The sequence below is a fragment of the Apteryx rowi genome, unplaced genomic scaffold (assembly GCF_003343035.1).
Source record: "Apteryx rowi isolate R43461 unplaced genomic scaffold, aptRow1 scaffold_307, whole genome shotgun sequence".
Lineage (NCBI taxonomy): Eukaryota > Metazoa > Chordata > Aves > Apterygiformes > Apterygidae > Apteryx > Apteryx rowi.
The window spans coordinates 593,980-621,573 of record NW_020449497.1 but is presented as its reverse complement, the minus strand read 5'-3'; the positions used below and the strand labels follow the sequence as shown (position 1 = coordinate 621,573).

The 27,594-nt window shown below is 37.9% G+C and overlaps 1 protein-coding gene across 3 annotated transcripts in view; it reads right to left on the bottom strand.

Annotated features, from left to right (window-relative positions):
* NLK (nemo like kinase) overlaps nucleotides 1–27,594 on the bottom strand; it is a 70,681-nt gene that overhangs the window by 23,847 nt on the left and 19,240 nt on the right. For all 3 annotated transcript variants that reach the window (XM_026070195.1, XM_026070197.1, XM_026070198.1), the window contains 2 exons: nucleotides 5,332–5,461; nucleotides 3,643–3,698 (listed from right to left, as the gene is read on the bottom strand). In XM_026070195.1, the coding sequence (XP_025925980.1) occupies nucleotides 3,643–3,698; nucleotides 5,332–5,461 (186 nt within the window). The remainder of the gene's footprint in view (nucleotides 1–3,642; nucleotides 3,699–5,331; nucleotides 5,462–27,594) is intronic.

Here is a 27,594-nt window from a genome sequence, read left to right as displayed (position 1 = left end):
GCTTTATGCAGAAGCAAAAATCAAAACAAGAACTAAAACGCCTGCTGTTCTTGGGGAAAAAAGTGCATTGGTAATTAAGAAATTTGGCAGCACTTCTAGCTTAGAAAAGCATGTAAAGTAACTTTACAGAAATTTCCAAGGTTTTTTTTTTTTTTTCTAACAACACCCTCTAGGAAAAATTGTGCAAAATCAACCACATTTTAATTTTCTATTAATGTATAATATATACAGCAACACAAAAAAATCTAAAATACACTAGCAATGTGTTTTCCATGTATTTTCTCAAGACAGACATGTGGAATACTATATGCCCCTTTTTCTACTCATTTTTGCATTAGGTGATGTAGGCAAAAATATCTATTCCCCTATAATATGTTAAATGGTCACAAAGACTTTCAATCCAAAACCTTACTATAGATTCAAATTATACCTCAATTTGAAAGTTTGCAAAGAATTTATATTCTAAAATAAAATCTCACTAGGTTTAACTTCCTCTATTCACCAGTTTCCTAACAAGTCTTTTAATTTCTCATCTAAATTTTCAATCAGTGTTGTAATGAATTCTCTTTACAAAATACACTTTGCAATCCTTACTAGTCCCTATGAAACATTAGATAATTGCAACTAACTCTACCAGTTCATTTGCAATGCATTATCCATATCATTTCAGTCATCGCTTACTAAATTTTATTTTTTCAAACAGGACACTCCAACTCCTTAGACTGAGTTAATCAAGCAATGCCAACTCATACCCTTTAAAATTTTATCACTGTTTGGTCAATATTCTTTATTGTAAAAATGGAACACCAGTATGATATCTTTAGGAACTATACTAGTGTATCTGCCAAATCTTTCAAAATGAGTACTTTTCAGAACTGGGTCCTATAAATATGGACTATAACTACCTGATTTTCTTAAACAGAATCTGAAATAAGTTCTACTTACATTACAGTAAGTAGAAGCACATACAATTAAAAGAAGAATACATAAATTGAAACACCTATTCATTCATTCTTCTAATGAATTTAAGGACAGTAAGTAAACCTACTGCATCGATACTGCAATTATTTCAGCAAAAAGGAGAGAGAAGACCAGAAGGCAAATAGTTTCCTATAACCAATACAATATTCAAGAAGTTTAAACAAATAAAAAACACAGCCTATAAAATACTAGTCAGAATGTCTTAAAATCAGTTAACCATGAAGGAAACTAACATTTCTGTTTTTATATACAAAACTTGGCAGTAGCTACGCTAATAAAAATAAGCTTATCCCACTTAAATATTCTTGATTGTACAATCACACAGAAGGCGTAATCCTTAACCTAGATCTGATTTATAACTCATATGACTTATTACAAAATGAGGGCATTGAACTAGTGCAGATAACCAAAATCCAGTTTATGAAGATTGTCTCAGATGCTGCTGTTCACATAAAAGAAATATCAAAGGAAAGTTATGGGAGCTTTATCTAATATTCATATAAAAAAAATCATATAGTACATCAAATCTTTTCAACCAATAAATTTGTTTGATTGTCAATCCGCAAATCAGCCTGTACTGCGGTTAGAATCACTGACTTCACAATATGCATACTTTCTTCAGCGATCAATTCAAGGTATTATAAAATAGATCAAACCATATTTCACAAAGCTCAGTTTATCTAAAAATAAAGAGTGACAATTTTCAGCCCATTAAATTTTTCTGTAAATTGGGTCAAGCAAAAAAACAGCTAAGATCCATCAGTAATTAAAAAAAAAAAAGAACCTTCCAAAGTCTAACCATCAGAGCAAGTCGATGTACTCAAACTTCAAGCGGCTCTGCTGAAGACTGGCACCAATATAATAAAGCTACTTGTAGGATTAGCAGAACACATGATGGAAGTCGGTGGGACAGTGCATTAATCTTTTTCATCGTAACTGCTACTATGCATTCAGGTAGCAGAAAAAAGTACTCAGGTCTGAGTTACTGTTGTGTAAAAACAGTTTTTTGTATAAATTTAGATAATAAACCTACCTCCTCAATCAAAATACTTTGTGTGTTCCTGCATGTATAAATATGTATTTTGGGATGAAAATTGATTGGTGGCTGTCTTACGTAAGCTTGTAACAGCGTTTCATTATGCCTTGCCTGATTTACAAAGAGATTTTGGTAACAATTTTGGATTGTTTTTTGCGGGGGGAGGAAGGTATCAGCAAATTATAAACTGGAAAGATAATACAACCAAAGCTGTAAAAGGAGCAACTGCATAGTGAGAAGACATATAGCTGAACATGCTACAATTCAAGTGTTTGCTTTCAACAATTCAGCAATAGTTTTATTTTCAGTATTTGCTTTTGTGATTTTTCATAGAAGACAGAAGTTTATTAGCTGGCCACAGCTATGTAGCAGATCCCTGTCCCAAAATGCTAATTTGGTAATGGAAATATCAATGTGTTAGGATATTTGATTATCTGCTCTCTAAAATATAATTTTTACTTAAGTCTACACAAGATTTTCTGTTACTAACAACATGTGAAAATATCTGAACAGTTTATAAAACTCTGCAAATAATTTTAAGAGAGTTATGGGCAGGACTTCAATTAAGACCTCTTTTTCTACAGAAATATAAAATGAAATATAACCAAATAATTTCACTTAATGCTAATTATCAAGTTCATTTTTTATTAGCTAAGAACTAGTTACCCACTTCCTAAACATTTCTCAAAAAGTAGATCTTAGCATGTTAAATATTTACAATAGTATAAAGAGGAGAGCAGATAGTGGGATTAATCTAGGGAGACAGCCTCTCTGTACCATGAAATTTGTACTTAACTCATTGCATTACAGAATAGTTTCTAGTAACTTAAGGAACAGAGTATTAATACAATCTGTTTTCAGTTACAGAACTCATCTTCCTACTAGAGTCAGTATGAGCACTACTCAGCTTAATGAGTTACTTAAATTTTTAGTACGTAAACACAGAAATTCCCAACCCCAAAATACAAGACAACCCAAGCAAAGATTGAAAAGGGGGAAAAAAMCACAAAACATGATGATATTTCATGAAACTATGGAGTACAGAATTCAACTTTTTAATATGGTTACCCATATATGGGTACCCATAAGCATGTACCTTTTTATCAGTGCTACATTAAACAATGYGTACATCACTGTGAAATCTATTTTCTTGATCAAGATATGGGCTAAATGAGGAAAGCCACAACCTAATGAGTTCGCTGAAGCATCCATGAAAAGTCATGAGTTCACATCATGACAGTAACACTCCCTAAAAGCATCAGAAAGCATTTTAAGGTACTAACAACTGAGAGGAATATAAACCGTGGAAATGGTTTTCAGAAAAATATTTTGGGGGAATCACCATTAGGAAAGCAGTACCTTCGGTAAATATTGCAATGCATTGCACTTATTGGCTCTCCTGTATTCAAAGTTTCATATTGAATCCTGCACCATTCATCTCCAATGCTAACATTAATCAAGAGTTCTTGCAAGTGTAGATTCACTTCTGTGGATAAAACTGTTCAGATACAGGCTCGGGATTTTTCCAGTTCTATTACATGGATTCCACCAGCTACTTAGAGTTTCTAAGCTAATGAAAATCACACCTACCTCAATTAAGATGCTCTATTTTATATTTAGGATACATTTCTTCAAAATAGTCAATGTGTGGAGGCTGGAGTATGTCGAGGGCAGAGAGTACCTAGGAAACACCATACAAGATCAAGACATACCCCAATCAAAGACAAATCCCTTTTAGAAAGATAATCAGACTGCATTTTTCTTTTAGAGCTTAGTTTTATTCTATCCCATCCAGACAGACAGACAGACAGTCTATCCCACTATACAGGAGCATTTAGTAGCCCACCAAGTCAGATGTCCTGTACCTTCAGGGTTTTCTTTTTTTTAATTCAACAAAATTTTCCCAAATGTTCAAGTACTGGTTTAAAAGCATAAGTCTATCTACTCAATAAAATTGTTTTATTTCAGACATAGATATATTTAATCATAAAATATTTGAAAGAAGTAATTCTAACAGAGAAATGCAGAAGCAAAAGACTTTACATTTTGTTCTGCTATTCATCTTTAACACTTCTGTGATGTACTACTACAACAYGGAAATTTTAAAAACAAACAAACAAAAAACCCCAAAGTTGTTCACATTCTGAATCAGAAGCTCAGACAGTCACTTAAATTCTCTCTGCAGAGCAAAAAGTTACAAAAGCAGCAGTAGAGAATTCACATTCTTTCACAGGAAAAAAATACTACCTTGGTGTAGTCTTTTAGGTCCTGTCCTAGAATATTTATGACATTCGGGAGATGGACACACAKGTCAGTGGTTATCAGTCTCCACTTCTGACTGCTTACAGAGATGTTTTTATTTAATTTTAGTCCTCACTAAAATCTTTCCCATAATGAAGTTCCTGGTGAGAAGCAGCTTAAGATAACAGTTCAAAAGAAATCTTGCCCTGGAATTCATTTCCCAAGGATTTGGGTGGGAGGGGTGGTGCAAGTGGCTTCTTTGCAATCTAGTATCTAGCTTGCAAGGCAATGATCCTCTTYTGTGCTCCCACTAATAACACTTTCCTCAATTCAGGGCTTAACCACAAATAAAATCTTTTTTTAGAATATGATACCCTCAGATAAAAAAGAGGAATTTAGAAGAAAGAGGAAGAGCAATGAAATAAGGTTCTAAGACAAGTATCGTCTTCCTGATAGAGTTGCACTAGCAGAAGACAGTATTCCCAAGATGCTCATCACTGCTCATGGGAGAGGTTACCACATTCACAGTTGCATTTGTGGAACAATTTCTCCAAGTGCTTTTTAATTCGCTGCAGACACAATCATCTGGGGCAACTCAAATCATTTTTAAACGGTTTAACTTAACCTAGCTGATTTTACCTTGAGCAGATTTGGGAGTGTTTGCACAACCACTCTGCTAGAAGAACTGAGACAGCAATAAACTCCAACAAAGGGGAGAGGAAGGTGGAGTAAGAAATAGCTTGGAATCAAAAGCATCTCCAGCTGGCATAGCTGTTTGCAGATTGAAATTTATCTAAAGCCTAAAATAAGATTAGGTTGAAGTGCATTGCCTATGTATTTGCAACCATTTTGGAAGTGAAAGTATGAATACCCTTAGATTCTTCAATCAAGTATTTAATTTTTCACACTGTTTGCAACAGTTAAGCCCGAACTGCTAGGAAATCTGACAATTGTAAAATTAAAGAGCTTCTAAAGCATTTTAGATATTCTGCATCTTAAACGAAAAAAATTCTTACATCACAGCTAGCACTATTTTACAGTTAGGCTTTACTAAATACTTCAAAATTACTTACATTGTCATGCTTAAAAAAACACAACATCTTCAACTCCCGGAAGACCCTTTTACAAGAGACCAAATTTTGGAAGACGTTGGGCATCTTTTTGAGTGCAACTCTCTTTCCATCTCGTGGATCTGTTACTGACCTACAGAATAAAAGATTCAGAACATCACATACTACTGTTAGACAACTTTTCTAAATCAGAAAGAATATTTAAGAGTTCTGATCATTCTCAACTTAGAAGGTGAGTCAAAACAATGTGCAGTCATTTCTAGGGACAAAAGTATCAAGCAAAGGGAGTTTAAGTGCACTGTACTATAGTCTCTGTATTAAATGCAGTGTGATCATTCCTTGATGAGAGTACATAWACACACACCCAGTCAACTCTGGTAGCTTTTAAGTGGCTGGACACACGCACATTAGTGAATAGACTGCCTGCCCCTAACATACTGTAGCTCAAAGTTGGATCAACAACTTAAGCCAAGGAGCATGTGTGACCACGAGCATTTTCTTCACCTCCAAAAAAATCTTATTAAGAGTAAAATATTTCTTCAATTACACAAAGTTGATTTTGCTAGATCTACTCCTTTCTCCTTCCTTCCTAAAAGGGCAAAAAGTTTAATAATTCAGTTCTGACAGAACACAGGCAAGTATAGTGCTATTACTTGATCTATCACTAACACCYTAAGTCTGGAGAAGTAACACCACATGGTATCTAAGTCTGCACAAATGTAAAACAGGTTCTATCTATCTTTTTCCCGGAGAGTTTATGGGATGCAGCTCTCATAGTTCAGAAATTATAAGGTGCTTTGCATATGGCAAGTATTTTAACTTAATTAGATTCTGAAAATAGAATTTTATAATAAGAACCAAAAAAACTAGAGCAAGGAGATTCTGGTGCCTCAATTCCCAGTCATGGCTTTTAAGGAGAGGCTTCTCAAATCTCACTACAAAACAGGGTCTCTGGATCTTCATTCATTATGAACCCTTCAATTTTTTTCTGCATATTTTTACTGGAATAACCAAAGTAACTTTCTTCTGAGTGCTATACGGTAACCATATAAGACTCTGCATCCAGCTATGCGCCCTGCTGACTACATTTGTCCTTAAAAAATTGCTGGTTTTCCAATCTATCGTGGGACTGCCATATAGATGACACTGAAGGCTTCTTCTTTTGTCCCAGGTCCATGTTGTTTTAAATACATAAATAAAAAATTAGGTAATCACCCCTCTGTCAGATCTCCGAGTACCATGCCTGTCATCAAAAGATAAAAAATTCGGTCCAAAACCTCAGAAGTCGTCGCTGATACGAGTGGTTGAGAGTCCAAGGAGAACCACCCCGACACACCCGGCTAGGACGCTGCCTGTTCATTGCCACGAAGTATTTATGTTTAACATGGGGGGTAGAGGTGGGTGACCTGGGAAAGCTGACGCCAGACTATTTCTGCACCGGGAATCACAGAGCTGAAAAGGCTCTGAAAAGATCTCCTAGTTCACAGCCTGCTTCCTACTTGGTTCAGGACCTCTCRCTCTTGCCCAAATTGGCAAGAAAGGGAACGAAAACTGGAAGAGCTACAGCAAATGCACTGTTAACGCAAACCAGTGCTCAGCGCTGGCCAGACCGAAGCATCCTCCCTCACACGGTACAGTAACCTCACTCACAGAGGATGGTCAACCTCACCGAGCCTACCTGCGACGGTGGCACCAGGCCCGGGGAGYGGGCAACGCTTCAGCCCGCCCGGAGCTGCGGGGTTGCGGCAGCGGCGGGTTCTGAGCGACGCGCGGCAGCGCCGGCACGAGGCGGCAGCGGCGGCTCGCAGGCCCACGTAAATCCGATCCCAGCGGGAGCCGAGAGCTCCCGCCGCACACAAGGTCAAGCACTGCTGATCAGCTAATTAGCGGTACTCTTCCCTCTCTACGAGCCAGCAACACTGGCCCCCAGCAAGCTTTTACTAGCCTCAAAAATAAAAGCCACAACACTCTAACCTGTAAAAGAAAACTCAGGTTTATTACACCACATTTGAAAAGCTGATGAATCCTGGCAATTAAATAGATGTATTCTTGCTACAGTAACAAATTTGCAAAGCTATATTTAAAAAAACAAACAAACAAACTTTTTTTTACTGCAGATTATACAGCAGATGCTACTGAATTGCTATATTCCTTTTTCTTCGTAGTTTTGACACTGTTGCTGACCACTGCACATACACAGCAAAACACTGCTATCAATGGGATGTTCACAGCTACAGAAGAAATTTTAGCAATGGATCGCACTGATGATACCCTTAAGTATCACACAGGTGCCGACCTGAGAGCTTGGACGATTTGAAAGTTCCTCACAAATGACTGAAAATACCTAGGCAGTTCGCAAGCACCTTCCTCAGCTGTATTATATTCAACAGTGCAGTTAAAACAATAGTTAAACAGCTAATCTAGCTATGAAAATTCAATTTAAAGCAGCAACAATAACATTTCATAGTCTTTTTATATTATGTTGTATTACAGCATATTAAGGAGATGCTCTACAACCATCTTTGAATAAGGGGCAGAAAATCACAGTGCATGTTGCTGTTTTGTTGTCTGTCCTTAAAAGACGTGTAAGCAATCTAAAAACATGTTCACCTGCCTTTCACTACTGCAGATAGAAGCAACCACAACATAAGAATTTTCTGTAAATACAACCACTATTTTACACACTAAATAAATGAACTTCTCTAAAATTGTTTCAGTCTGTTTAAAACAGAGTAAAACAGTGCTTAAAATGCAGAGAGATATTTGAGAGAGTTCACTTCCACAGTTTCCATTATCTGGAATAAATTAGTACAATAAACATATATGACTTTCTCTACAGAAAGACTCAACAAATCATCACGGATCACATGTGCTGGGGAGCACAACAGTAAAACGGTGTAAAATAAAACCAATGGCAATTTGTCTGTAGGTTCATTTCATTGAAGAAATATTAGCTGCAGCTTCACAGATTTAATAGGTTTTCTTTTTTACCTCAAATTGCGTAAGCTTCTTATCTGTATCACTAACTTCCACAAGCACATACACCAGTGCCACGCATGCATCTATTCCTAGTCTTGGACCAGCTTCTGAAATGATTAAAAACTGGAGCACCAGATACAAACAGAAATCTGTATACTCAATGGCAGAGCACCACTGACAGCTATCAAGAATTATTTCAGTTATGAGAACAAGGAAAACTAAATTGCATTGTGGAAAAGCCCCTCTAAGTTTACTTGTGCACTGCAAGAAGTTTCTTGTGTAATGGGAGGAAACTGAAACGAGGAAGTTTTCTACTTGCATGTTCCATTGCTCTCCCAAAATATTCTCATTCTGGAAAAATCATGATAAAACAACAAAAAAAAATTGATAGCTGTTCAGGGCAAGACAGAAATATTGTAACCTCTGATGCTATCGTAGACATCAATAACCACCACCCTGGATTTTTTTTGTTCCACTGTGGTTGTTTTAAGATTTGTTACAAGCCACCCATCAATTTTTAATTACTGAATTTTCAACTTTTGCTAAATTAGTACTTTATAAATGGACTATTTTGAAGTGCACATGAAACTCTTACACATGTAAGAGAAGAAATGATGTAAAATCTATAGTGAGCGCTATAGATATCCTTTTTCCTTGTAAATAATTTTTATTTCTTTAACTCTTGGAAGGTAGAACTATGCATCATATTCCCTAAGGACTCTATTTAAATTACATTACTATATACGACATTCGGCACCCCAAACACATAAGACCAATTTATCTTTGGGGAAATGTAACAATATTTAACATAAGAAACCAGTATGGGCTTTTCTCACGTTCCATCATAAATCAGCCACCTCATTTTTATGCCACAACTCCAATTGCTTCTTTCCCAATCTACCTGCGGCTGGACTACCTTCCTAGTGACACAGCAGGAACCAACAGCAGATCTGCAGGGTAGTTCTGAGCAAGTACTGCCAAGTTCATCGCTTAGTTACGTCTTTAACCCATTTCTGCTCTGTCTGAACGGCTCTACTAGTGGAGACAACTAAGTCACAGTATTCCCATTAACCTCTTCCTAATCTTCACTGCAAAAATCTGAATTCACAATACTTTAACCGGCTTTGTTTCAGTCTTTAGTAAAGGCAGTCGAAGTGAATACCAAGTACTGCTACTAAATTTCCTACAGAGAAAAAGAAAACATAATAATATAAACCGAAATGGGCAGAGGTAAAACAGTTAGGAGAAGTCACCAACAACTACATTGGTACAGACAGGCATGTAAACAGGTAATGCTATCCCGTGACTGATAAAAATCTCGCCATCTGAAACTAGGGCACCACGTTCACTGTTTACAGCACGAGTACACCAATTTCCATAAAACCAATAACAGATAACTTGTGTTTTGCTGGCCACTCTTCCTCTTGTTTTTAGTTGGGAAGCTTTATAATAGGGACTCATATTTTTATACTTAGGCTCTACTTATAGCAATCAGCTTCTAAATTTGAGTACTATCACAACAGAAGCTACCAGTCCAATTAATCAGTCATGGAAGAATAACCCATCCCATACATGTTAACAAGCAAATAACACACCAAATCAGAAACAACTCTGAAATTTTAGATATTTTTGATATAATAAAATTTCATAAACAGATCAGACATGCAATACACTTCCCATACATAAGTGAAGTAGATAGAAGAAACTGAAAACGTGCTTGAACAACACACAGTCAACCAATCAATCAAAACAGGATTATTATTAAAAAAAAAAAAAAAAAAAGACTAGTCTGGCATTGGTTTTGGGCTTAGGGACTCATAAGAACCGAAGGATCGTATCAGCAAAACCTGTTGAGAAAGTTCTTCTAGACTGCCGACTGACAAAGCACGTATTAGAGTCCTGTCCGCTCTCCAGGTGTTCCCTCGTTATTAATGTCCTGAAGACTTTTTAGATAAAGGCTCCACGGAGCTGAGTGCAACTGAGATAAAAAGGAGGCCCGCTAGCAACTGTGCACGCGGCAGATTTTCAGCCGTATTCGGGACCCACTGCTGCAGCAGCACCAACAAGAAGCCGCTGAATCCAAGGCCGGCTGCCGAGCCGTTTCTGAAACGCAGCCTGTCAGCAGGCAGGATGAAACCGAATCTCCCTGCTAGCAGAGGAATAAACACCCAGACAAGGCTCCAGTTGCTTGCTGGTTCCTTTCTGGCTGAACAAGGGGGAAATAACCTGTTTGGTATTGCTGCATTTGAATAATGGTCCTGCCCCCATCCCACGACAAACATCTCAGTCGTTGCACATTTTAGCAGTAGGAACCCAGCTTTGGGAACCTCCACTCCAGAGGCTGTTTTTAATAGCCACATTTTTAGCTGTAGTTCCTTTTAGAAACTTCCTATCTGCTTTTTTTCCAAATCATGTGAGTATAAATATTGCACCAGTGTTTGACAAGAAGAATTATACAATACATAATCAGATAGAGCAAGAGCACATATGGTTTCAAAGTTCGCACTGTATCTTGTTAACGTTTTAAGGTAAAACTCACAAAGTAGCATCTCATGTTATTATTCATGCAAAGACCAGTCATGCTTGTAGCCGGTAACAATATAACTCTAATGAATGTGAATGGAAGTGCAGTAATTTCACGCCATGTTGAGTTTGTTCTCTCTTAACTCAGGGTAGCAGCTGCTTTGGTTCAGCACAAACAGTACCAGAGAACAGAGATAAGTGCTGAAGCCTGTTACAGAGGAATGCTTTTATTTCTTTGTTGCTGAAAGGCTTGCTGGGCTGAGCTCTTCTGGCGCTGCAGCGCGCTGGTTATCCCATCTGTATTAGCTAATGAACCTCAGACGGCGGAGATAACGAACAGCTCTGAGGGCAGCTCCCCTTATCTCCAGTGAAAACAACCCCGTTCAAGTTGGGTCTCTGTCTTAATGACCAGTTACTGTTCAAACTCAACTTTGCATAAATTACTTCAATATTAACTATATTGTGTGTTTAATGCATATGCTAAACAAACATCTAATTTTTACAGTAACTCAAGTCTATTTACATAATCCCATCTAATAAAATGAAATTTAAAGCAAAAACTAACATTTTCATTTTGTCTAATGTCAAAAGATTGGAAACTAAAATCTACATTCATGTATACTCTTCAGATAACTTTCATCTGTGTGGAGGCACGGCATTATCAGAAGGCCTCAGAAAGTGTTTAAATAAATTGGAGATTAAAAAAGTCACTCCTAAATCTAATAAAGTATTAAAATGGAATAGTAAAAATCAGTTTTAGAATAGCAATATGAAATATCTTCAAGCAAAGTTTGAAATTCAATAAATTATTTTAAAAGAATGGAAGTACTCCTCTCACACTATCCCAAATTATGGAAATGTTAAAATATAGATTAGCATCAAATATAAAGTTGAGCTGTACTACTACAAAGTTATGCAAGTTGCATGCAAACACAAGAATCCAACAGTCAGCATTTACAGCAACTAGATCAGATTGAAAATAAATTTTAGGATATGAAAGTTGACCATCCACAATTAAGTAAGTTTATAACTGCTCTGCAGAAAGCTGTGAGGCTGTTTAGAGTTGCCTAAATTAAAATTCTCATAAATCAGTCATGAACAATAATGCAAATTGTAAAATATTTTTTCTATTAGTATTGTCTGTACTTTGCCTAACCTCCTTCCTACTTCCCTTATTAAAAAAATACAATTAGAGAAAAAATATTTTAAAATCAAAATGTTCATCTTAAAAAGATTAGATGGATAGGAAAGTAATGGCCGAATGCCTAAAAATACTTTCTATTCACGTGTAAGAGTTGCTCAGAACAGTAACTTGATTATAATGCCACAATTTTACAGTGACAAAGCAAAAAGAAAAACAGAATAGCACCTTAATAACTCAGCCTCCCTCTCCAAAAATATGAAACGGACACTGCATCCATCTCTTCCTGACTGAAGGTACATGCTTAGGAGTTCAGAGCGACGATTCCCGAGGCTCCGAGGCTGCTGAGCCCCGTCTGAGAAAGCGGACGGCGCTCTGCACCTCCACGAGCACCCCAGCGCTTTAGTTCAGCATCCACGACTGCACGTACATAGGAAAATACTACATTTCGTTTAAGCCAGACACCCGTGCCTTGGCTTGGGAGCTTTATACCGCTCACTGGCAGCTTCATGGGGCAGCACGAAACTAACGGAGTAATGAAGAGCGGAAATGTCGCGAAAGAAAAAAAAACCCCACACAAAACCACACGTCTGTCTTTTCTGAAAACCCGTTATTTACCGCATTCAATAAAAATGCTGAAAATGTTGCTTGGTATGCGTATACAGTACCTACTTTGATACTAGTAAAATAATTATTTATAGCAATATGCTATCAGGTCACGTATTCCCAAGAGGAGCTAGAAAAGCAYGAAGGTCTCCGAGGAGCTAATTGCGAGAACACTAGAAAGGCAGCTTCGCTCAGCGCTGTTCTCAGAAGAGCCCATTTCAATTCCCTGCTCCGCTCTGCGGGGATATTACACCCCGGGTGAAGCGGGCAGGCAAGCGAGCAGCGGGCAGGAACCTATCCGTCGCACAGCACGGGCAACGGGCGCTCTTCCAAGCTGCTACCGCAGGCTGCAAAGGTTTCACTTATTAAGCATCAGTCGTGGCTGGGGATGAAGAGATAAGAGACTAAGAAGATTTAAACCAAAAATAACTTAACAAAAATGATACATAGGTATGGGGCAAAAATTAAATTAGTAAATATAATTTGGAGGGGAAAAAAAAAATCACAAAAGAGCTAGTTTAGCTTTAACCAGGTCTTTAGGAATTATATGATTCCAGACGTTACTGTGAGAACACCCAATCATTTAGTATCCTTTATTATACTGTACAAAACATGGGGAAAAGGTGCATTTAATACTATTAAACTGAGTCGAACATTTTGCTTTAAAACCAACCACAAGTTCCTCAGTACAATTAACTTCTGCTCACACCAGTCCTTCTGCCCCCGCTCGAAGAGCTGGCTGCCCGGCTACGTGTTCATTAAATACAACYGGGGCCACGACCTCCTCCTTTTGCTTAAGGCATGTTAACATCCTTCCGCGATCTCCCCTTGTCTCTCAGACTTTACCTATGTAATAACTGTAAAATATTAAGTTGAAAAATAGCCAAGCTAAACACTTCATAAAATTCAAAAAAGTTTCTTGGAAGATGCTTTCCCTTTGTCACTTTACCAGTTTTTCGGTCAGTGACATTAATTTCCCCTTAACCAAATTGACTTCATGATTCAGCCACTTGAAAAATCATGACTGTCTCCAATTTGTTGTAGCAGCAGCACCTACTGCACAGGCGACACCAAGATTGCTATAGCCAGACTATTACAGGAGGTTATTTCTCTGTTCCTGCTTCCTTAATGTATTTGACAGCACGCTGTCATTCTGAGCAGTTTAATTGTCTCCTTTGTAACACCAGTTTGGTCAGTTCTCCTTCTTTACACAAGAGGAAAAATGCTCTCTCTAGTCAAAAAGTAGGAAAAGTAACACAGACATGAGAGTAAAGAGATTAAGATACAGGTACACAAGACGAAACTAGTTGTCTTATTTCAGGAAACTGCTGGTTACAAACACTTGCAAAAAGTTTCAATATTTTTGCCGAGTTCATCAAAATAAGCTTTTATCTAGAACATATTTTAAGAAGTCAGTTATAAAATTGCTTGAAACAATACTAACTTCTAAAACTCATAAGCCAATGAACAGGACAATATGTCTATTTTCTGTAAAAAATGCAAAACTCCACAAATCTGTATTACAATAATTTTTTTTTCCAGTCTGTTTTTCAGCTTTCAATTTACACTACTTGCATTCATAACTAAAGCTTCCAAAAAAATTCATCATTTTTCTCCAGATTTCTAAAGTTTACATATAGAAGAATAGAATAAATAAATCTAATGAATAACAACAGTACTATGTACAGATCTTCAGCTTTCTCAGCTACCATCTTCAGAGCAAATGGCAGGGACTTTATTTCAGCGGAAAGGACACTGACAGATACACAAAACCAAACACTTCACGGACAAAACAGTTAGAAGTGCCACACAAATAAGAAAGACTCATAAATAAACAAGCAGCTCCTTTCAGGAAAGGGTGCTGCATGTCCACCTACTAGGCAAAACCGAAAGCGGGCTCCAAGTCACTAACAATTTGCAGGCTACCGCTTTTGCTTTACGATCACCACCGCCAGCGCAGAAGTCGAGAAACCAAACTCCGTCCGCAGATCAAACGCACCGGCCTGCGCGCGGCTGGGGCCTCCCGGCAGCTGGCCGCTCAGATGGTGCTGATCGCCCACCTCCGACGCTCMGGCATATTAATGCACCTATTTTCCTAGTATTCCTTTTTCTTTCATGTTCCCACAGGGATATTACATAATTTCTAACAGAAGAGAGGAAATCTAAAGGAGCTACAAAAAGCACGTCCTCCATTCTGCTACAGTTCAGAGAACTACTGCAACACAAAGGATATTTATGGGACTCCCGTATTCTGACAGGCAATAAACATCATACATATGTCTATGTTTTTTAACAAAAACAATGAACTTCCAAATTAAGTGCGAACAAATAACTTGGACAGTAATACTTTGGCTCTTGTCAAAAAACTATCAAACGCACATATATTTGAATGCTCAACATGTGACTGAAATGTTCCTTTTGAAAATCACCAATTTTTTTTCAGACACCAAAATTTTGCAGAATCCTTCATCAAATCTTTAATCAAGTTGAAAGTTAAGCTTTCTATATGGAAACAGTATGTATTATATTTGTTCTGGACTTTGAAAACCTTTGGGTTTACAAGGCATGTACCAGAGACCTTGTTTAGTTCTTGCCATCTAGTCCTGTATTCCCCAATACACCTAAAACTGCCTATTACACAACAAGAACAACTGCTCTGTGATGAGGATTCCTCGAACCTCCTTTCGGAAATGAATTAATTTAAATTTAAAGAAAACAGGGTAAGGGAAAGGGGGAAGAAATCACTCAGCTGTTTTTCCTGGCATACAAAACTGCTGTTTAAGACATAGAGCAGGAAGAGTTATTTAGACATTTATAGTACAGTTCATCATCTTTCATCTACTTCCACAAAGACCTTTAAATGAATGAGCTGCAATCCAAGATAAGGCTTAAGATTGTTTAATCTTGCTCTAGAAAAAGAAAAAAAGGTATTTATTTTATTTTTAGGGTGCATTATTTAATCACTCCTTCATAGTTTACAGTATTAAAAAATACAAAACAGGTTCAAAATTGTATTCTTGATCAAATTAAAATGTTTATTTCAAATGATTTTCTTTTGAACCGGAGGTTCCAATAGCATGAAACAGTGATGGGCTGCTATTTTGGAAGGCAGAATTTCTCCTAGAAATTGATGTTATGCTACATTTGCACCACTTAGCCCACTAAGTTTTTAGTTGTGTTTTCTCTTTTCTTCAAAAGAAAGTCAAATGTACCAGAATAAATACGCATCTTCCTTTACAGCAGAAATTCAGTACTGCATCATTAAAGATGAGGCTGACTTTACGGGTAATACTCCTCACCAGAGCAACCAGTATCTTGTTTCACTGGAACAAACCAGAGCAAAGCAGCAGAGCAGCTCTCGGGCACGCAAGCCCTCGCGTTGCCCATCTCTTTAAGCCACCACAGATGCAGCAGTGCTGCCCCGAGCAGAAGATTTTTATCCTTACAACAGCCCTGTTAGACCAGGATGCGGTTGTCCGAGCGATTTATCGACGGTGGGGCTTCGCGGCGCACGGTCTCACACAAGCGCAAGCCGCCGCTGGAAGGGGCAGTCGTGCCGCCCGCTCGCCGGCTCCTGCCCTTCCGCTCCTATTCCAGACAGTTATCAGCTGTCCGCGAGGTGAGCCAGGTCAGCAAAGCAATCCCGTCCGGAGCGAGCCCGTACCAACCGGGCGGCGAGCTGAATGAAGTCACCCGAAAGGCCCGTGACCCCTCGAGCTGGCGCGAGGGCGGCTGGGGCAGAGGGCAGGACAGCGCGATTCCCCGGCAGCAGGTCACAACTGCACCAGATCAGGCGCAGCATGAAACCAGGCCCTCAGTCATGCTGGAAGCCTACGGACAGAGCCGGAAAGGAAGATCTGATCTCCTAAACTCCAGGTCAGTGCCCTCTGTAGAAGGGCCATTCCTYTCACCGTAAGAAAACCCTTCTTGCTGATTATACATGACAAATATGCATGTCTTATTACATTTAAGAACCACATAAAAAGAAAAGTCTGATAAAACATACCAAGAAAAAAGATGCTTTGTATAAACTGTAGCTTTACATTATGTAGCTATTTACATTATAGGCTAATCACTCCTGAAATAATAAAATTTTAAAGAGTAGTAGAACTGCAGAAAAGATTAACGATATAATCCAGGCCTCTAGTTAAAATGTTTTCAGAGACAATTCAAATTATTTCAAAGAATCTTTGCAGGCATTTAGCCTTTTCAGTTACCCATTATAAATCTCCAGCAACTCTCTACCATGTTGACAGCAAATTTTCAAGGCAGAGATTATGCCAAGAGTAACTTTTTCTTTCTCTGAATCCAGGTCAGTGCATACACATTGTTCTGTGGTTTCAACTGTTAGAAAAACAAGTTTGTGACTACTCCATGGCAATTATTACACAGGAACAAGATAATGAAAGAATGTTTTCAGAGGGTGGTGTGGGAAAACTGCTGATTGAGTATGTTCTGGGAGGGAAGTAACCTTCCCCTGTGTTTATAGACAACACCTATAAACTGACATCAGGACTTATCGGGGGGGGGGGAAAGCTTTGTGATTTTTTAAAAAATATGATTACTTTCCAGTTTTATTATGCAGACTTTTTTCCCTTGGTTCTTGACTCTTTTAACCATAAAAACTTCTCCCAGAAAGCCTSACATTAAGGTATATAATATGGTCCCACAAACATTTCATTTGCTCACTTGAGGATATTTGATACACCGCTTTCCAACAAATAAGGTAGCTCATATTCAAGACCATGTGATAACCAATACACCACTTTTCCAGCACACAGCATCCCAAAAATTCATGATGCCACAGCCACAGTTATTTTAGACTACTGAGGCCAATAGCTAAAATAGAGTTCTGCTATAGCCTTTTGCCTGACAAACGCTTACAGGCATTTTATACGCTTACTGTATAACAAACAACCACATCTTGGCATATTTCAAAATATATTTGAACCTGGAATGAAATAAAAGATCTGTTAGAAAAGTTCTCAAAATCAAAAGATTAAGACTGAAGTTAAAGTGCAGAGAGAGGGTGTACAGTTATCCAATTACATATCTGGGAAATTTTTGATCAAGTACATAAAGTTTACATATAGGAAGAGCCAACAGATCCAGTTTGTCTGCTACGTCAATTTATTGACAGATAATGAGCCCTACTAAAGCACCACAAAAAGATGATCAACAATTTTTAATGGACTGTTAGGTAGCAGAGGGGAGAGGTGGTGAAAACATGCATATAACATATGAAATAATTTAGAAAATAAAAATGTATGTATTATAACAGATTTCTTGTTTTAAGAATTAAAAGGAAATTATATTGGGTTAATCTAATTTCTAAGCATATACTGAGGTTTTAGGCAAAACTGAAGTAGCTGCTTTACTAGTTCTGCTATTAAAGAACACTAAAACACAAGCAGCACAGCACAAAGGTAATGTTCTGGATTCCCCTGTGACCTGAAATACAGAAGTATTTTCTCCAATCACAAACTAAAGAGTTCACCTTCTAAAATAGCTCCTGACCGCCAATGGTGGGGTTCACTAACGCATAAAACATGCGTTTTAAGGCTTTGCAACAATTCTTATTGACTAATTCAAATGTTAAATGCAAATACTAAAAATGGAATTAATTTTACCAGCTTCAGTAGCCTAAAAGTCAAGTTTCCAGTCAAAAGCTGTAAATGTGGCATACCTAACCCGGTATATAGCTGTTGCTCAGCTCCTAGACCTGGCTCACAGCATGGCCATGCAAACGGCCGTGCTGGCAAAATGAAGCAGAAAGCAGGGAAAGTAGCAGCTGAGACACAGGGGAAGTCAGACTGCTTTTTCAGCAACAACGACAGCGCAAGCATACGTCAAATGTGATCCACATCCGTCACACAGGCTCTGTCTAGTCAATAAGGAGAAGGATGGGTGGGATTAATCTCTTCTAGAGTGCCTGTCTTCGACAACATATGAATAGATCTTCCAGAAATGCCTCACCCTACCAATTAACTACAGAGAGAGTGAAGATATCTTGCTTAAAATACAGCCTCACCTGTAGATAGCCAAAGCTTACTGATTTGAGGTCCCTCATTTTTGAATTTTACTTGAGTTTTTCTTCCTTGGTGTGTCAACTTCTAATTGAGAGTCAGTGCTGTAAGTCACAAACCACATTAAACGCTATCTTAATAGTGGAGTGACTTAGGCTTCTCTTGCAATGAGAAATGGGAGTGGTGGTTAATTGAGCTGYATCGTTAGTAAGTTTTGTTTTTGTTGGATTTTTTTGCAACAAGAGAAGCTTAGCATAAACACTCACACAATTAGCATGGTATTATAATGTTCCCCCCACCTCCCTGGGTGGTGCTTTATTTAAGAGATGCAAAAGCTGATAGATTCTAGTTTAAAGGAGATATGCATGATTATTTTAATTTTAATTTTCAAAGGGAAAGCCACACACAGGTAAGTCGGGATGAGGAGGAGAATATTACAGTAGGGCAATGCCTAGTCTCCGTCACTTTACTGCAGTGACCACAGCTCTTTGAGAGTCTGTTTTAAAATTATAGCAGGAGGGCAGACACCCCTAGTTAAGTATAAGCAAATGGACATCAACAGATCAGACAGTCACAGCACTGTCAATGATGAAGAAACAGAGGGTAGAGAAGTGCCCCGTATCCGAGTACGACGACCCACAGGAGTGAGAAAGTGCACTGACGAGAGCTGGATGCTGTTCCCGTGCAGTAGCCAGCGACTCAAGTCTAGCAATATATTAAATAATCTCTTCATATAGTTTGCAAGTAAGATAATAAACATCTGATGACCCTAAGTAGCTAATCAGGGCGCACAAGACAGACACACGGAACGCACTGAAGCGCGCCACCCCTTCCGTGAGATGTGCCCACCTATTCTCACCAGCGGTTCGCGGCTTAAAACAAAATCTGGTTGCATACCCGCTGCAAATCATTGCCTACAAAGAGCTCCCAGTAGTTGCAGCACAGAAGATTAACCCAGTTCTAACAGAATTCGAAAGAATACATTGAGTGAAATTCAGTATAGATGCATGAAATTAATACATCAGCGTGCATGGGAAAAAAAAGTATTATCAAAATAGAACAGATGTTTACTTTTTGGAGATATTTAAAAAATTGGTGGGCTGTTAATGATTTTCAGGTCACCATTGCTGTGCAGTGGTCTCAAGTTGGCAATACTTCGAAAATGCTAAAATGAAATACTAACAGCAGGATACACACATTCTGTATTTTAAGAAAGATGACATAAAAGCAAACTGGACAAGATAGCTGAGCAAAACCTAGATTTGTCTTAGATTTAACTTCATGGCACAGACATCCAGGACTAGTCGGTATAAAAGCAGTAAGGAACTATGCAGACAGCGCAATGCCGGTCAGGGGTAAGAGCTCAACAGATCCAACCGAGCACGTAACAGCACTCCCACCACAGGAAGGCGCAATGTCCACTGCTTTCTCTGGGATGCGTGTTTTACTCTTAGAAAAACTGACTTTGCAACATAAGGAAGCAGTTTGCTTTATTGGCTTTTGATAATTGCGTACTGTAGCCCTACAGCTAAAGCAAAGGAATTTTTATGGTTATCTGTATGATATAAAACCTGTTTCTCAAAAACACGGATATAGGGAAGCGTTAATTATTTTTTTGCCACTGAGCTAAAGTGGTGCCCTAAAGACCCAATCAAAATTGAGCCCACACTGTGCTACACAGTTACGAATAAAATAAGTAACAGTATATACCCTAGAGGGATCGGTCTAATTTAAAAACAAGTCGGGGTAAAACAACAATGAAGAAGCGAATGGTTATGTTTACTCTGTAGAGTGGTATTTACTATTAGTTATTCATTTACAGGTCAATGTACATTGTATTATTTATAAAATCTGAGATTACGGATAGCTATCAGACCTCTTTGGAGAAGAGCAGTATGTTACTGGCGGTCTTGAGAAAGGCTCATAAAAGCTAACTGTCAGTTAACGAAGTGAAGATACTAGAAGGTAAGAAAAGCAAATGCATTAATGACTTTCAGAAAAGGCAAGATGTGTGGCAGCGTTCACATGTAAACTACAAAAAATAGTAGAGGAAAAACAGGAAGAATATTTTGAAAGCTGCTATTTACTAAAGATATACAAGAAAAACAAAACACAGTGATTGATTTATGAATGGTTATAGCAGACACTTATTTCTAGTTCTTTTTCTAGTGATATGGAATTAAATTACCGAAGTAGGTATTTTCCCTCTTGGTTCAAAGTGGAAGTTTGTCAATTGTAAACTTAAGTTTTCAGTTTTTAGCTTTTAGCAAGAATAAAAATGTTACTTACTAATCTTTGTATAAAGATTTGTCCCATAATTACTTGATCTCTTAAAAAAAGTTTTCTTTTGCGTAACAAAACTTTCTCAAACACTCAAACATTTATTCTAGTAAGTGAAGACTACTGTAAGAGGAAAAAAAAACACATTTTTGTTTTCTTCGGGATTCTAAAGCTCAAGACAGAATACCATAATTCTTGTTATCAGTTAAAAAGTGAAATTATCTAAATATTTGATAACAAAACATTACTTAGTATACAAATGGTTTTTATTACAGTAGTGATGAAGCTTGGAAAAAAGCTAGAGAGCAGCTGAAGTTGCTAGTCAACATGAAAAAATGAAATCCTCTCAGGCATTATTCATTTTAAGCTAGCGGGTTTTAGTAAAAAATAGGTTTTCTTTTAAAACCTGTTTTAAAAGAAGGACTTGTTATATATATAATTAAAGCCATTTATAATGAAATTGGATACAGTGAAACTAGAAGTCTTGTTTGTTTTAATAAATGCCAGTGTTCCTCCTCTCCCACCCTCTGCTCACCTGTTACTCCCCTTTTCTCACAATTAAGCTTGGTCCATGCTGGGGGAAAAATATCTCATTTAAAAATCAACGAGGCAACACATTTCAACTAACATATGATGCATGAGCTGTGTCTCTGCATGGATCAGGTACAACCAAAACTAGTCAAAGCTTTAGAAAAAATTAAAATCACACTAAGGACAGTATTAGACTTAAAGCATCTGACTGTGAACACAATCTAGCAAGGTCGACGGCGCGGTAATTCTAGTGGAAATCCTTCTCAGCTGAAACTGCCAGTTGCAACCGGCAGCTGAACACGAGACGCTTGGGCTTAACGCGGACGGCTGCCTACGAGGAAGCGCTATTAGACTGGCTGCTCAGTGCTCGCTCTCCACCCGTTATCGTTACAAAATTTTTACTAACAATTATCGTGGGCTGAATTTTATACAAATGGCAAAGAGTTAAAGCGGTTGTGCAACTGTGTTTTTTTAATTCTCTAAAAATCTTCTAAAAAAATCCTTGCAGGAGAACTCAGTGTCAGCATTCAGTTACTCTATGTTTTAAGGAAAATACTGAAACACAGTATTAATTATCCTTAAATACAAATACTTAAGTACACATGCACATCTGAGTATATTGCAGAGGCATTCACAACATTTATCTGATATAGTTAGAAATCCCATCTTACAGATTTTCTTTAAAAAATTTTTACAATGAAAAAAGTGAAAATTAACTTGTCAGACTGAAAGCCCAATTTTAGTGTTTACAATACCCTGGAAGCTGTATCCTCTGGAGACCCTGATCCAATTGTGAAAACAAATCCCACACTAGCAATGCCAATTTACAGGACAGCAACAAAGAATTTTAAGTTGCAATTTCAAAACATCACATGTACAAGGAAGTATTAAGCAATATGAAATGTTTATAAAAATACTGTTCATATATTTTATATGAGAATATTCAAAAAGAACCATATCATGAATATTTTGTAAGTTATGGAAATAACATTTAGTCTTACATTCTTCAAGACACAGTTGTAGTTTATGAAGATAAAACGTGTTCATTAATTTGCTGCCTAGTGAAGACCCCATTACACACAATAATAAGGGGAGAAGAAGGAAGCTGAAGAGCCTGTTGGCCGTGTTAACAAGACAACACAGGTCTGTATGTTAACTCCGCAGGCTGTTTGGGAACTCATTTCATGGATTTCTTTTGATAACTCTCTCAGCACTGGGAGGGGAGTGTCAACAAAAATAGTGAAGAAAATTTTCCCTGTAACTGTCCACTCTGGTTCAACTTTTGTCAATTATCTACAATGCAAGGTGCCCAACTTTTGCATTATGTCTCAAGAGCACTACTCCACCGAGAAGTGACAGTTCATTAAGAAAACGTTTCTCCCCTGTTTTAGCCTTCCTCTTTCGAAGTCGGCTTCAGCAGTCTTGCCTCAGCTTCATCCCTCGTTCACACAACAGATCACTTAACCTGGCATCGACAGGAACCTGCTTGCAGAAAGCAGCAGACTGATAAAAGTTGGGTGAATGCGTTCACAGACAAAAGTAAAAACTTCTTACACTTTTAAACATCTGGGACCTATAAAATTACATTCTACCACCTAAATATTTTCCTGACATTTAAGCAAGTAAAATAAGTTTTCATATCCAGGAATTTGTGTTTGACCACTGGTTATACGTTTTCAAAAACACTGAACAGATCAGTTCCTTAAAAAGAAGATTACCAGAAGACAACATAATTAGCACACTACAAATATGTACTCTCAGCACTTCATTAAATTGCCTCAACTTACCTTACCGGGTAATGCAAGGTACTCCAAAAATACTGTAATGTTTGTACTCCAAAGAAACCTTGTACAGTAGGGTACTCCAAAGAGCCAAGTCTTTCTCATATATAGTCTTGACAGGTGGTCTCTTTTAAGGTACAGGATTCATTTGGGGAAAGAAAAGACTGAGTATAAGGTCACAGATTTAATGGATAACTAAGATGAGGCTGAAGAAAACACCTAGATTTAACTTTCACTAAAAGATATTTCATGCGAAAGGGTTAAGCAGCTTGTTCATGCTACACTTCAAAGGTAAGCTTTATTCACATCTTGCTCAGCTGCCAAATGCAGACCTCTCCAGAGCTCCTTTTTCAACTGTAGATGTCCTAAAAAGCCTTTTAATGTTGCGTTCTAATCACACCCTCAAGCATGTGCGCCATTATCACTTATTCTTTCAAAATCAGAGCTAAAAGCAAAACTGATTACTGCAAGAAATCTGTCTCCTTGAACAGGAATTGATTCAGAGTATCTCACTTAAAAGAAAGGAAAGAAAATTAAAGGGATACTGTTATGGTTAATATCTTTAAAAATGTTTAATTTGTCTTCCTTCATGGAAGCTTAAAATTGAAGCTGCTTTCCAAATCAAATTTATTTCCCCATTTACACAAATTTTTCTGGCTATGCTTGAGGCCTTTTTATTTACTTCCCAACTGCCTACATGAACCGCAGCTACAGTAAGCTATTACATGATACAGGACATTTATTCTGATTATTTTTCCATTCCTTAAAAGCAATTCTTTTTTTCAGTCAACGGCATAGCTCTGTAAGGTCTATGATGCTGATAAAAAAAATATCATGCCTAACGAAGAGACAGATCTCCGTGCTTTTTGGTACTTTTTTCTTTTTTTAAACATATACCACAATTACCTGAACTACTACATTCCTGGCCCAATTCACTGACCTCCATTCCCATTCCCACTAGCTAACCAAACAAAACCCAGATGAGAAACCTTCTTCTTGGTATCCAATAAGCCTCCAGGCTCTGGCACAGTTCCTAGAATACCTTCGTACATCCATAGAAAAATAGGTTAATAAAGTCTCTGGTCATACCCTCCAGATCGTGAGATATTTGGTTTGCAGCAATAATCCACAGCAAGGTTTCCCTCGCCCCTCGCATCCTCCCTAGCGCCCCAAAGCCCTCCTCCTCGCCGCCTCGCTCCAGCGAAGCCAGAGCCGTAACCACTGTGAGCCAGCACCACACCTCGTCTCAATTAACAGCTCGATGCTCCATCTCCCAGGTTAAAGCCGTCACATTTCAGCCATTCAGATGTTTCAGAACTGTTTGGCTGTTTGCCAGCATAGGAAAATCAGCAGCGTATTCAAACCAGTGCCTGCAAGAGCTATTTCGGACACCAGTAATTCACTGCAATGGGACTAGAAACCCGTGTTCTGTGCACAGGAAGCGGTTGCATCCGCTGGTTAAGTATTAAGCCTGAAAACTTAGATGCATTTGTTGCATGAGGTTGACAGCACCTTTTAATTTTATGAACTGTATGAACTGTGTACAAACATTTCCTTCCCATCACTAATTATAAAAGTTTACAATACAGAATATTTATTAGTTGCCACCCTCCCTTCCATTCCTGTTGCCAGAAATTATTTTATACAACAATCTTTTTATTTCTTTTTTTCCTGTCTTACATGGGAATGGACATTAGAATCACAGAACTTAAAATAAGCATTAAAGTGTCACTTAAACATTAAACTTGTAAGGTACTGTAATTCCCAGCACCAGTATTTAATAATGGCTGAAGCGAACGCTAACCAGAGAATGAGCAATCCTCCCTCTGCTGAATAAGCCAAAACTAAGATCTGAGAAATAAAATAAATAGCACATCTGACAAACGTATTATTAGCTCTTTTCATGGTACCTCTTTCAGAGACAATCCAGTTTCTTTCCATAATGATAAAGCAAACAGAAGACGATGCTTTTTATATTTTGACAATAGTGGTAAAGAGCCCAACTACCTTAATGGCAGCTCCCCTGTCTTTGTATACAAGTCAGCAGGAGATCAACTTTTCTGATGCTTCCTCTGTAAGTTTTACTGAGGTACCGCATTCAAAATTACTGCTATTTTTTTTCCTGTATGAAGATACCTGAGTGACCAAAACCACATAGTCATCCTTTGAGTTACTACTGAGTTATTATGTCAAAACACAAGCACTAAATAAGCCTATAGCCAGTACAATACAAAAGAGCAGAAAATACTTTAAGGTTGTGGGATATTTTTGGCAGGTGGAGGAAGGTTTTTTTAATACACGTTTGTGAAGATTTAAAAAAAGACTCCCAGCCTTGCAAAGGAAAAAATATACATACATCATCGGGCTTAGATTTATTGCCAGGGAGCTAAAGAGACATCAGTCTCCCGTTACCGTGGGTCAGGGAAGGGAATGAGCCCACGTCACATCATCAGGTCTCATAGCTCTGTAAAATTCCTCCTGTTCCCTGGACAGTCCCGGAGCCATAACTCATCCCTGTTACACTAGAGCCAGGGCCACTCCTTTTCATTGGACTCAAAAGGCAATTTCAGAAATGTTAAGATATTAGAATGGCAGCCTAAAATACACAGGTAAATAATATCTTTGAATTAACAGCCTGCTGAGACAGTGATCCAAGATGTTTTAGAACTCTTTCATGCCTCTGATAGGCAGAAAATTTAACTGATGCAATTTTTCATCTTGTTGTGATGCTATGAGAGATCATCTAGCTCATTAGTCAAATGACAGAAATGCTGCAAAATTTGTAAAATAAATCTAATTTTTCAGGTAAAACTAAGTCCTTGTCTACCCTCATTCAAGCCAATATTCTCTGCAACGTTGCAATCATCAATAAATAATATTCTGAAACAGCAAGCATTTTAAGTGACTGAATGTTACAACAGATATAACGGTTAAATCCAACAACGCTTCCCTTCTGCCAAAGGAAGAAAAATAACATTCTCAAACAGATTTGAAAGCTTAACCTCTCCTGTGGTCTCCAAATTAGCATCTTGGAGTGGCTGATAAAAAGGTATGCCTTCCGAGATGGAACCCCGATGCCACCGGTCTCCAGCAGACACGTTTGAGTGAGACACCTTCGACGAAGAGCCCCTGCCTGGCGGGACTCCTAAGCCGGTGCGCAAGGAATGGCAAAAGGAGCAACGAAAGAAAGACGACAACGAGGCAAAGAGAAAACACAAACATAACTACTACTCTACTTCCTGCAAAGAATGTATGTGGACACATGCAAAGATGAAGGATAACAGAAAACAAGCATGGGAAAGAAAAGGATGAAGAAAGGAAAGAGCATAAAATAACTTCAAGGTTAAAAATAATGAAATAATATTTCACTACCTGTAGAAAAAAAACACAGAAATTCCATTCACTTGGCAAGAAAAAGCAGCAAGAGAAGTAAAAGTAGAAAACTATTTTGATATTTTTTGACACAAATTACCATTACTGGATTTTTTTTTTTTTTAATAACTGTTTGGTATTGAGCATTTGGCAGTCAATGTTGTCTCTGACAGAGTTCAAGTCCTTAAACTTAACGTTTTGCCTCTGTAATCCTTCACTAGGACTTAACGTGATCCCCTTCTGAACAGTGATGAAGTATATGACCATCACTCTTTACAAACAAATAAGTATTTTTTTGCAAGACGGCATYGCTGTCCCAGTATTATATCTAACATTTATCTGAAGTGGAAGCATATCTCTTCAGATGATATGTTAACCCCAGTGAACATCTAGCTTCAGAACTGAGAATTTCTTGAATACCAAGTATACCTAAAGGCTTAATAATCACATAATAGTACAGCAATAAAACAAATTATCACTGTCAAAACAGTGATGACTGATTTGTGTCAGTCTCCAATGCTTACTTTTTGTTTGTTTCCTTTTCTAGGATAATATTTTTAGATGGAAGTAGAATTGAGTAATAAATTAATTATAATGATGAATCACAAACAGATTAATCTGTGATCTCTTCAACCATAAAACCTTAAGAGATTAAAATATAAAACACAAATGTACTTCAGGCATCAAATGAAAGATGTATTACTCCAGCTCTGGTTGCTGCTGTGCAGTTTATTTTCTATCGCTAAACAGAACATGTCACACAGCTATTTCTTTTACTGACATCCGCAAATAAGAGAGTATCACTCAGAACGGTCTTGCTCCTTTAACCTCATCCTTCCCAAGCATATATTATATTATCTTTATGTATTAATTTAATATATTTGAACATGGCCTGAAGGTGTGATATGCTTACTGGCCAGCAATTAAACTCACTGGCTTAAGTTACAGAAGGTGCAGTAAGACGCAGCAGCAAAGTTCAAAGGTTTCTTGCAAGGCCTTGCCGCCGGCCCCTCTCCAGGCGCTGAGG